Below are 12,843 nucleotides of genomic sequence, written 5' to 3' on the forward strand. Positions count from 1 at the left end.
CGCTATTATTATTTACTGCTGCTCTTTAATGTCAAAACATTCTCAAAATAATCTATTTTAAATTCAGGATGTGATACAATAAAATATTTAAAAAGTCAAGAGGTGTCAATACGTAGTGAAGGCGTTGTAGAAACCATCAGATAAGACCACAACATCATTTCTGTTTGTAGACTCCAACTGTTCACTGTTGTATAATGGAGTGGTTTGAGTTCAGAGCAGCTCCTACCCTATAACCAAGAGAGAGAGGGAGAGATATTCTAATCCCCTGAGGAGCTGACCGAATGAGACAGCCCCATGACTCTAGTGCCTCCACAACCAGTGTTCTTATTGTGTCCCATCTCCTCCCCCACCCCCCATCTCCTCCTCTAACCCCCATCTCCTCCTCTAACCCCCATCTCCTCCTCTAACCCCCATCTCCTCCCCCACCCCCCATCTCCTCCTCTAACCCCCATCTCCTCCCCCACCCCCCATCTCCTCCTCTAACCCCCCATCTCCTCCTCTAACCCCCCATCTCCTCCTCTAACCCCCCATCTCCTCCTCTAACCCCCTATCTCCTCCCATAACCCCCTATCTCCTCCCATAACCCCCCATCTCCTCCCATAACCCCCTATCTCCTCCTCTAATGTCCCATCTCCTCCTCTAATCCCCATCTCCTCCCATAACCCCCTATCTCCTCCTCTAATGTCCCATCTCCTTCTCTAACCCCCATCTCCTCCCCCACGCTCCACTCTCATGGGGTGTGTGTGTATATATACAGTGCTCTGCTCTCTGAAGCATCCTTCCTAGGAAGAGTGACTTTTCGGTGCTCAGGGTGGAGTTTAACAGCGGAGAGTAGAGGAGCACTTTAGGACATTGCTTCTTCTATGTAGTCTATACAGGGGGAGGGAAGATGCTCAGATTTCTAACACTTGTCAGTTAGTACTTAAGTTACTCAGTATTCTAGTTATAAGTTACTCAGTTAGTACTTTCATTCGGTCCCAGGTCCTACAGAGCCTGAGGTTTTTTGCGGGTAGTGCAGTAGCATAATGGGGGCACGGTTGTGCACTGTTAGGTGGACGCCAGATGGAGGGTGTCTAGAATGTGTGTGAGTTCCCGGTGTGATCTCTGTATGTCTGTGACGGTGTATTTGATTTGATCTGTGTGAGGATACTTGTATGCCTACTAACGTGTGTGTATTCCAGTCAGCTGTCGTCTGAGATAAATACGTGTCGTGGCGAGCTGTCATCCATGGAGCAGGAGCTGCAGAGGCTGCGGAGAGACACCAGTATGAATTCCTCCCAGCTCAGCTACGCGGAGGAGACCCTGCAGAAGACCCAGGGCCTACTGGAGGAGAAGAACGACGCAGGTAGGACACTGGGGGGGTTATTTTAGATCCTTCCTTCCTTTTTTCTTCATTTCTTCATTCATTAGGGCCCATTTCCTTTAGATTTCTGTGATTCTAGGACTGAACTGAACATAGAACGTTCATTGTGGAAACCCTTTCTTCCCCTCCTCCTCCCCCCTGCAGTTGTGGACTTGGAGGAGAAGCTCCACTGCTGTGAGGAGGACAGGCGGAACTCTGTGCAGCGTGTGAAGGATCTGGAGGGACAGCTATGGGAGGTGCGCGATGAGATGCATGACACTCTAGAGAAACTACAAGAGCTGAGAGACCTGTTACAGCGCACGCAGCTCAGTGCAGATGAACGACAGATTTCATTGGAGAAACTGTCCGCTGAGCTCAGGTGAGCCTCTCTGCCAACCGCCCGAACACACACACACACACACACACACACACACACACACACACACCCTTGACCGGTGGTCTCCATTTGTTGCTTCATTGAAGAAGACAGGTCTCCCCTCACACCTTTAGAAAATGCTTCTTAAACAAAATCATCTCCAAACAGACAAAAGTCCCCCTCCCCAAGAACGGTCAGTGGAAAATGTAATAAAATGACTGCATGGCAATTTGAAGGTGAAGGTATTTCATTTTTAAAACCTATTTCATTACACATTTCATTGAAGAAGCGCTGCCAGCACACTGGAAGTAACACGTGCTGTCTATGGACAGTGTGACCATGGCAACCGCTGACCTGCCGAGCGCTGTGGAGTTGTGTCTGCGACTTCGTTGACCAACCGATTTGGGGAGACTGATTCCAAAGTCCTGCGTTTTGATTTGGTTTTAACACAATGAAACATTCTTTGGTCAGAATTAATAATCATTGATTTTGGATTACTTTGTTTGTCTTTTACTGTGACTTTTTACTATATAAAAAAGGAAATATGATATGTGTAATATATGTATATACTATTTTTAAAAGTACATATTACGTACTGTGCGTAACTTATTTGTTGAGAATTAGGTGCAATGCTGAAAACGTAGTTCCTCTTTGCACTGAATCCTGACGTGAGCTCATCATCATCATCATCATCATCAAGGGAAAGCCTCCGTTTCAAGAGGAAGCTAACTGTGTACTCTACAGTGGCAGGCTGAGTTGGTCTCTGTCATTCATAATATGGATCATGCTATTTTTATTATTTATATATTTCAAAATGTATTGTTTTTCTAATGTATAAATGGTGTGTTCTTTTGAGGCTTTGTCGCAGTGCAGAGAACAAAGAGCAGTTGCTTTGGACACACACACACACACACGGATATCAAGCACCCGTGGGAATCATAAAATGAGTCATAAATCATTTGATACACATGATCTCTTTGTGTACATAGAGAAACAGAACAGGATATTACATTTTACGTCCTGTTCTCCATTCCAAATACAATAGCACTCTTGTCTGTCTGGTGTGGAGTTAATGCCCTCTGTTTGATACCAACCAGCCAGTTCATCTTTGGTAAACATCTTTGTCAAATACACAGTTGTCCCCCAGCCAACATGACTTGACAAGTTGACAGAGTCACAAACTGTCAAAGGGCACGCTCTAACCGGGTGTATGTCATGGGGATTATTGTGAAGCTTTGACAGGTATACATGTGGATCGTCTCTCATTCAAACATAATGACAACTACAGTAACACCTGATGATCTGTAAATCCTATTGAACAGCTACAGGGCTGTAACTCCTCCCCTCAGGCATGGATGCAGTAGTATTGAAGTTAAACGAAAGGCATCAAAAAGACTACGTACTGTGACTGAGAACAGGCTGTCTGAGGGGATCAGAATCACTGGGTCACACACTGATTCATCTCTCCTGGACAGAACTACCTTAACATGAACATCTGACCAAATTGCGTGAGATATTTTGTTATGGGTTAACTGAGATTACACACTGACTAGTTATTTAGGATGCAAGGTGATTTGTAGATCAGGGATTCAGACTGCAATGCAGTTCATCTCAAACGCACACAACATCTCTGCATTAGAGTCGCAAGTAGTTTTCCTTTGATTCCCTCGTGTGTGTGAAACAAAATGCCCTTTACACAGATGTGATCAGATGAGATCTTCTGGTTGAAATAGAATATGCCCCTGGTGAACAGTGATTTCACAGTTATGCCTGTGCTTCTGGGTAGGTTCCCCAGCTCCACATAACATGCCTTCAGATCCACTGTGTGTGTGTGTGTGTGTGTGTGTGTGTGTGTGTGTGTGTGTGTGTGTGTGTGTGTGTGTGTGTGTTGGACATAGACACAGCACTGAAGGAGAGACAGGGGGAGCTCCAACAGAGAGGACAGCTGGTACACACACAAATACAAAACTGAGGCAACATTAATTGCGTGGCGCGTTATAGTGTATTTAATTTGAATGGCCAAAGTCTTAATGGATGGAATTATAAGAAATAAGGCCTTTCTCTCTCTCCCTCCTCTTCCTCAGCTGGGCCAGTTGGACGTGGTCATCAGAGACCATAACCTGGAGATAGACAAAAAGGGTCAGTCCCTACAGCAGACTGGACCAGAGAAAGATGTTAAAGACTGAGACAGACATCATAAAGGCCACATTACACTCATTTGGGGTTGTTGTAGGCCCTGGAAACCATATTCTTATCACACATACTCTCCATTCTGGTATAGTGATAAATGTGAAGGGCTGTTTACTATCACCTCATGTGTTGTCTCTACAGGTGGAGTTTTTGAGTGACAGGCTAGACCTGCTAAAAGCACAACTACAAGGGAAGGAGGATTCTTAGGAAGGTATGAGAGAGAGAGAGATGAGTTATGGTATTATTGTACTGATGGAGGGAGAGATGAGTTATGGTATTATTATACAGATGGATGGAGGGAGAGATGAGTTATGGTATTATTATACTGATGGATGGAGGGAGAGATGAGTTATGGTATTATTATACTGATGGATAGAGGGAGAGATGAGTTATGGTATTATTATACTGATGGATGGATGGAGGGAGAGATGAGTTATGGTATTATTATACTGATGGATAGAGGGAGAGATGAGTTATGGTATTATTATACTGATGGATGGAGGGAGAGATGAGTTATGGTATTATTATACTGATGGATGGAGGGAGAGATGAGTTATGGTATTATTATACTGATGGATGGAGGGAGAGATGAGTTATGGTATTATTATACAGATGGATGGAGGGAGAGATGAGTTATGGTATTATTATACTGATGGATGGAGGGAGAGATGAGTTATGGTATTATTATACTGATGGATGGAGGGAGAGATGAGTTATGGTATTATTATACAGATGGATGGAGGGAGAGATGAGTTATGGTATTATTATACTGATGGATGGAGGGAGTGATGAGTTATGGTATTATTATACTGATGGATGGAGGGAGAGATGAGTTATGGTATTATTATACTGATGGATGGAGGGAGAGATGAGTTATGGTATTATTATACTGATGGATGGAGGGAGAGATGAGTTATGGTATTATTATACTGATGGATGGAGGGAGAGATGAGTTATGGTATTATTATACTGATGGATAGAGGGAGAGATGAGTTATGGTATTATTATACTGATGGATGGAGGGAGAGATGAGTTATGGTATTATTATACTGATGGATGGATGGAGGGAGAGATGAGTTATGGTATTATTATACTGATGGATGGATGGAGGGAGAGATGAGTTATGGTATTATTATACTGATGGATGGATGGAGGGAGAGATGAGTTATGGTATTATTATACTGATGGATGGAGGGAGAGATGAGTTATGGTATTATTATACTGATGGATGGAGGGAGAGATGAGTTATGGTATTATTATACTGATGGATGGAGGGAGAGATGAGTTATGGTATTATTATACTGATGGATAGAGGGAGAGATGAGTTATGGTATTATTATACTGATGGATGGAGGGAGAGATGAGTTATGGTATTATTATACTGATGGATGGAGGGAGAGATGAGTTATGGTATTATTATACTGATGGATGGAGGGAGAGATGAGTTATGGTATTATTATACTGATGGATGGAGGGAGAGATGAGTTATGGTATTATTATACTGATGGATGGATGGAGGGAGAGATGAGTTATGGTATTATTATACTGATGGATGGAGGGAGAGATGAGTTATGGTATTATTATACTGATGGATGGAGGGAGAGATGAGTTATGGTATTATTATACTGATGGATGGATAGAGGGAGAGATGAGTTATGGTATTATTATACTGATGGATAGAGGGAGAGATGAGTTATGGTATTATTATACTGATGGATAGAGGGAGAGATGAGTTATGGTATTATTATACTGATGGATGGAGGGAGAGATGAGTTATGGTATTATTATACTGATGGATGGAGGGAGAGATGAGTTATGGTATTATTATACTGATGGATAGAGGGAGAGATGAGTTATGGTATTATTATACTGATGGATGGAGGGAGAGATGAGTTATGGTATTATTATACTGATGGATGGATGGATGGAGGGAGAGATGAGTTATGGTATTATTATACTGATGGATGGAGGGAGAGATGAGTTATGGTATTATTATACTGATGGATGGAGGGAGAGATGAGTTATGGTATTATTATACTGATGGATGGAGGGAGAGATGAGTTATGGTATTATTATACTGATGGATGGAGGGAGAGATGAGTTATGGTATTATTATACTGATGGATGGAGGGAGAGATGAGTTATGGTATTATTATACTGATGGATGGAGGGAGAGATGAGTTATGGTATTATTATACTGATGGATGGAGGGAGAGATGAGTTATGGTATTATTATACTGATGGATAGAGGGAGAGATGAGTTATGGTATTATTATACTGATGGATGGAGGGAGAGATGAGTTATGGTATTATTATACTGATGGATGGAGGGAGAGATGAGTTATGGTATTATTATACTGATGGATGGAGGGAGAGATGAGTTATGGTATTATTATACTGATGGATGGAGGGAGAGATGAGTTATGGTATTATTATACTGATGGATGGATGGATAGGAGAGATGAGTTATGGTATTATTATACTGATGGATGGAGGGAGAGATGAGTTATGGTATTATTATACTGATGGATGGAGGGAGAGATGAGTTATGGTATTATTATACTGATGGATAGAGGGAGAGATGAGTTATGGTATTATTATACTGATGGATGGAGGGAGAGATGAGTTATGGTATTATTATACTGATGGATAGAGGGAGAGATGAGTTATGGTATTATTATACTGATGGATGGAGGGAGAGATGAGTTATGGTATTATTATACTGATGGATGGAGGGAGAGATGAGTTATGGTATTATTATACTGATGGATGGATGGAGGGAGAGATGAGTTATGGTATTATTATACTGATGGATGGAGGGAGAGATGAGTTATGGTATTATTATACTGATGGATGGATGGATGGAGAGATGAGTTATGGTATTATTATACTGATGGATGGATGGAGGGAGAGATGAGTTATGGTATTATTATACTGATGGATGGAGGGAGAGATGAGTTATGGTATTATTATACTGATGGATGGAGGGAGAGATGAGTTATGGTATTATTATACTGATGGATGGATGGAGGGAGTGATGAGTTATGGTATTATTATACTGATGGATGGAGGGAGAGATGAGTTATGGTATTATTATACTGATGGATGGAGGGAGAGATGAGTTATGGTATTATTATACTGATGGATGGATGGATGGAGAGATGAGTTATGGTATTATTATACTGATGGATGGATGGAGAGATGAGTTATGGTATTATTATACTGATGGATGGAGGGAGAGATGAGTTATGGTATTATTATACTGATGGATGGATGGATGGAGAGATGAGTTATGGTATTATTATACTGATGGATGGAGGGAGAGATGAGTTATGGTATTATTATACTGATGGATGGATGGAGGGAGAGATGAGTTATGGTATTATTATACTGATGGATGGAGGGAGAGATGAGTTATGGTATTATTATACTGATGATGGAGGGAGAGATGAGTTATGGTATTATTATACTGATGGATGGAGGGAGTGATGAGTTATGGTATTATTATACTGATGGATGGATGGATGGAGGGAGAGATTAGTTATGGTATTATTATACTGATGGATGGATGGAGGGAGGGAGAGATGAGTTATGGTATTATTATACTGATGGATGGAGGGAGAGATGAGTTATGGTATTATTATACTGATGGATGGAGGGAGAGATGAGTTATGGTATTATTATACTGATGGATAGAGGGAGAGATGAGTTATGGTATTATTATACTGATGGATGGAGGGAGTGATGAGTTATGGTATTATTATACTGATGGATGGAGGGAGAGATGAGTTATGGTATTATTATACTGATGGATGGAGGGAGAGATGAGTTATGGTATTATTATACTGATGGATGGAGGGAGAGATGAGTTATGGTATTATTATACTGATGGATGGAGGGAGAGATGAGTTATGGTATTATTATACTGATGGATGGAGGGAGAGATGAGTTATGGTATTATTATACTGATGGATGGATGGAGGGAGAGATGAGTTATGGTATTATTATACTGATGGATGGATGGAGGGAGAGATGAGTTATGGTATTATTATACTGATGGATGGAGGGAGAGATGAGTTATGGTATTATTATACTGATGGATGGAGGGAGAGATGAGTTATGGTATTATTATACTGATGGATAGAGGGAGAGATGAGTTATGGTATTATTATACTGATGGATGGAGGGAGAGATGAGTTATGGTATTATTATACTGATGGATGGATGGAGGGAGAGATGAGTTATGGTATTATTATACTGATGGATGGATGGAGGGAGAGATGAGTTATGGTATTATTATACTGATGGATGGATGGAGGGAGGATGAGTTATGGTATTATTATACTGATGGATGGAGGGAGAGATGAGTTATGGTATTATTATACTGATGGATGGAGGGAGAGATGAGTTATGGTATTATTATACTGATGGATGGAGGGAGAGATGAGTTATGGTATTATTATACTGATGGATAGAGGGAGAGATGAGTTATGGTATTATTATACTGATGGATGGATGGATGGATGGAGGGAGAGATGAGTTATGGTATTATTATACTGATGGATGGATGGAGGGAGAGATGAGTTATGGTATTATTATACTGATGGATGGATGGAGGGAGTGATGAGTTATGGTATTATTATACTGATGGATGGAGGGAGAGATGAGTTATGGTATTATTATACTGATGGATAGAGGGAGAGATGAGTTATGGTATTATTATACTGATGGATGGAGGGAGAGATGAGTTATGGTATTATTATACGGATGGATGGAGGGAGAGATGAGTTATGGTATTATTATACTGATGGATGGAGGGAGAGATGAGTTATGGTATTATTATACTGATGGATGGAGGGAGAGATGAGTTATGGTATTATTATACTGATGGATGGATGGAGGGAGTGATGAGTTATGGTATTATTATACTGATGGATGGAGGGAGAGATGAGTTATGGTATTATTATACTGATGGATGGAGGGAGAGATGAGTTATGGTATTATTATACGGATGGATGGAGGGAGAGATGAGTTATGGTATTATTATACTGATGGATGGAGGGAGAGATGAGTTATGGTATTATTATACTGATGGATAGAGGGAGAGATGAGTTATGGTATTATTATACTGATGGATGGAGGGATAGATGAGTTATGGTATTATTATACTGATGGATGGATGAGGGAGAGATGAGTTATGGTATTATTATACTGATGGATGGATGGGAGAGATGAGTTATGGTATTATTATACTGATGGATGGATGGGAGAGATGAGTTATGGTATTATTATACTGATGGATGGATGGAGGAGAGATGAGTTATGGTATTATTATACTGATGGATAGAGGGAGAGATGAGTTATGGTATTATTATACTGATGGATGGAGGGAGAGATGAGTTATGGTATTATTATACTGATGGATGGAGGGAGAGATGAGTTATGGTATTATTATACTGATGGATGGATGGATGGAGAGATGAGTTATGGTATTATTATACTGATGGATGGAGGGAGAGATGAGTTATGGTATTATTATACTGATGGATGGATGGAGGGAGAGATGAGTTATGGTATTATTATACTGATGGATGGAGGGAGAGATGAGTTATGGTATTATTATACTGATGGATGGAGGGAGAGATGAGTTATGGTATTATTATACTGATGGATGGATGGAGAGATGAGTTATGGTATTATTATACTGATGGATGGAGGGAGAGATGAGTTATGGTATTATTATACTGATGGATAGAGGGAGAGATGGATGTTTGCAAGGTGGGTTGCGTACCTGAAGTATTGTTCTGACATAACACCACCAGTAACATCATAACATCATTTCATGGTGTTCAGTCTTCAGTTACCTTTCAGAACCATCTGAAACTATAAACTGGTCCCAGATCAGCTTCAGATATCTGATTGACCATCTAGGAGTAGGCACCCTCTGACTGACCTTTGACCTATTGCTCCAGGACTCTGCAGCAGAGCCAGCACCTGTGTGTCGGGAGAGAGCAACACAAGAACTCCAGAGGATGACTGGGGAGCTGCAGGATACACTCGCTGTGAGAGCCTGTGCAGAGAGATGGACAGCATCACCCAACATGCCAGGGCAAGGCGAAACCTTCATTTTGTTGCTGTTCATTAAAGGACATACCCAAATGAAACCATGCATTCTTTCTGTGTTGTATCCATAACAACAGTGTGGTATTTCTTTCAATTTTACTATGGCTAGAAGATGACCTGTGTGTTGTCTTCTATAGGAGGTGCAGGTGCGGGGTCCAGGCAGAGGTCAGACTGCAAGCCACTGTCTCCTCTCTGCAGCTGGTGGAGAGAGAACGGCACAGCAAGGAGGTACAACTGGGCCCAACAACGGTCTTTGTAGTGTCTGTCAGTCGTTCTCTCTCTCTCTCTCTCTCTCTTTGTTTCAGTCAGTCTCTGTCTATCTTTCTCTCTTTGTTGCTGTCTCTGTCTCCGTCTCTCTTTCTCTCTCTGTTGCTGTCTCTGTCTCTCTTTCTCTCTCTGTTGCTGTCTCTGTCTGTCTCCGTCTCTCTTTCTCTCTGTTTCTGTCTCTCTCTCTGTCTCCATCTCTCTTTCTCTCTCTGTTGCTGTCTGTCTGTCTTCTTCTCTCTTTCTCTCTCTGTTGCTGTCTGTCTGTCTCCGTCTCTCTTTCTCTCTCTGTTGCTGTCTCTGTCTGTCTCCGTCTCTCTTTCTCTCTCTGTTGCTGTCTCTCTCGCTCTCTTTTGTTTTCTTTCTTTGTCAGTCAGTCAGTCTCTCACACACAGTCACTATCTTTGTCTTTCTCCTCAGTTCCCTCTGTCTCTCTCTATCTCTACTGCTCTGCTCTTAGATATCAATCTCTTCCACAGTTCCTCTTTCACTTTGTTTCTCTTTTTTTCCCTAATCACCTGTTCTCTTTATTTCTGTAATCACCACTTCTCTTATATCTTCTGTATACCACTTCTACCTTGTCACAACACAACTGATTGGCTCAAACACATTAAGAAGAAATTAAATTACACAAATTAACTTTGAACAAGTCACACCTGTTAATTGAAATGCATTCCAAGTGACTACCTCATGAAGCTGGTTAAGAGAATGCCAAGAGTGTGCAAAGCTGTCATCAAGGCAAAGGGTGGCTACTTTGAAGAATCTCAAATCTCAAATATATTTTGATTTGTTTAACACTTTTTTGGTTACTACATGATTCCATATGTGTTATTTCATATGTGTGACGTCTTCACTATTATTCTACAATGTAGAAAATAGTAAAAATAAAGAATAACCCTTGAATGAGTAGTGTGTCCAAACTTTTGTCTGGTATTGTATATTGAACAAATATAGAAACTCAACATGCAACAATATCAAAGATTTTCTGAGTTACAGTTCATATAAGGAAATCAGTCAATTGAAATTAATTCATTAGGCCCTAATCTATGGATTTCATGACTGGGAATACAGATGTGCATCTGTTGGTCAAAGAGTTTAAACAAAAAAGATAGGTGTGTGGATCAGAACCCGTCAGTATCTGGTGTGACCACCATTTGCCTCATGGTGTGCGACACATCTCCTTCGCATAGAGTTGATCAGGCTGTTGATTGTGGCCAGTGGAATGTTGTCCCACTCCTCTTCCATGCCTGTAAGAAGTTGCTGGATATTGGCGGGAATTGGAACACGCTGTCCTACACATTGATACAGAGCATCCCAAACATGGTCAATGGGTGACACATCTGGTGAGTATGCAGGACATGGGAGAACTGGGCAATTTTCAGCTTCCAGGAATTGTGTACAGATTCTTACGACATGGGGCTGTGCATTATCATACTGAAACATGAGTTGATGGCTGTATCTCTGTGTATTCAAATTTCCATCGATAAAATTCAATTGTATTCGTTGTCCGTAGCTTATGCCTGCCCATACCATAATCCCACCGCCCCATGGGGCACTCTGTTCACAATGTTGACATCAGCAAACCGCTCGCCCTCACGTGGTCTGTGGTTTTGAGGCTGATTGGACGTACTGCCAAATTCTCTAAAACGACGTTGGAGGCAGCTTATGGTAGAGGAATGAACATTCAATTCTCTGGCAACAGCTCTGGTGGACATTCCTGCAGTCAACTTGCCAATTGCACACTCCCTCAACTTGAGACGTCTGTGGCGTTGTGTGACAAAAGTGAACATTTTAGTGGCCTTTTATTGTCCCCAGCACAAGGTGCACCTGTGTACTGATCATGTGGTTTAATCAGCTTCTTGATATACCACACCTGTCAGGTGTTTATAATAGCAATAAGGCACCTCGGGGGTTTGTGATATATGGCCAATATACCACGGCTAAGAGCTGTGTACAGGCATCCACGTTGCGTCGTGCATAAGAATAGCCCTTAGCCATGGTATACGGTCTATATCCCCCCCGGCCTTATTGGTTAAGTTTCGGAGTTATGTTGGGGGTAGTATAGTAGGTATGTTGGGGGTAGTATAGTAGGTATGTTGGGGGTAGTATAGTAGGTATGTTGGGGGGTAGTATAGTAGGTATGTTGGGGGTAGTATAGTAGGTATGTTGGGGGGTAGTATTGTAGGTATGTTGGGGGGTAGTATAGTAGGTATGTTGGGGGTAGTATAGTAGGTATGTTGGGGTAGTATAGTAGGTATGTTGGGGTAGTATAGTAGGTATGTTGGGGGTAGTATATTAGGTATGTTGGGGGGTAGTATAGTAGGTATGTTGGGGGGTAGTATAGTAGGTATGTTGGGGGGTAGTATTGTAGGTATGTTGGGGGGTAGTATTGTAGGTATGTTGGGGGTAGTATAGTAGGTATGTTGGGGGGTAGTATTGTAGTTATGTTGGGGGGTAGTATAGTAGGTATGTTGGGGGTAGTATAGTAGGTATGTTGGGGGTAGTATTGTAGGTATGTTGGGGGTAGTATTGTAGGTATGTTGGGGGT

The 12,843-nt window shown here is 41.5% G+C and overlaps 1 protein-coding gene and 1 long non-coding RNA gene across 2 annotated transcripts; one reads left to right on the plus strand and one right to left on the minus strand.

Moving 5' to 3' along the window:
• The first annotated feature begins 689 nt into the window (after positions 1–689).
• On the plus strand, positions 690–3,665 carry si:ch73-389b16.1 (coiled-coil domain-containing protein 18). The gene is made up of 3 exons (XM_045714527.1): positions 690–1,084; positions 1,182–1,345; positions 1,508–3,665. Exons 1-3 carry the CDS (start codon positions 1,026–1,028, stop codon positions 1,723–1,725), a joined length of 441 nt encoding a protein of 146 aa, XP_045570483.1. The 5' UTR covers positions 690–1,025; the 3' UTR covers positions 1,726–3,665.
• Positions 3,666–3,701: 36 nt separating this feature from the next.
• Positions 3,702–10,348, minus strand: LOC123741611 (uncharacterized). Its single transcript, XR_006769072.1, has 3 exons — positions 10,149–10,348; positions 9,862–9,978; positions 3,702–3,838 (listed from the first exon to the last, which is right to left on the minus strand). It is a non-coding gene; the product is annotated as an uncharacterized lncRNA (long non-coding RNA).
• Between the last annotated feature and the right edge of the window lie 2,495 nt (positions 10,349–12,843).

Source organism: Salmo salar, chromosome ssa03 (assembly GCF_905237065.1).
Source record: "Salmo salar chromosome ssa03, Ssal_v3.1, whole genome shotgun sequence".
Lineage (NCBI taxonomy): Eukaryota > Metazoa > Chordata > Actinopteri > Salmoniformes > Salmonidae > Salmo > Salmo salar.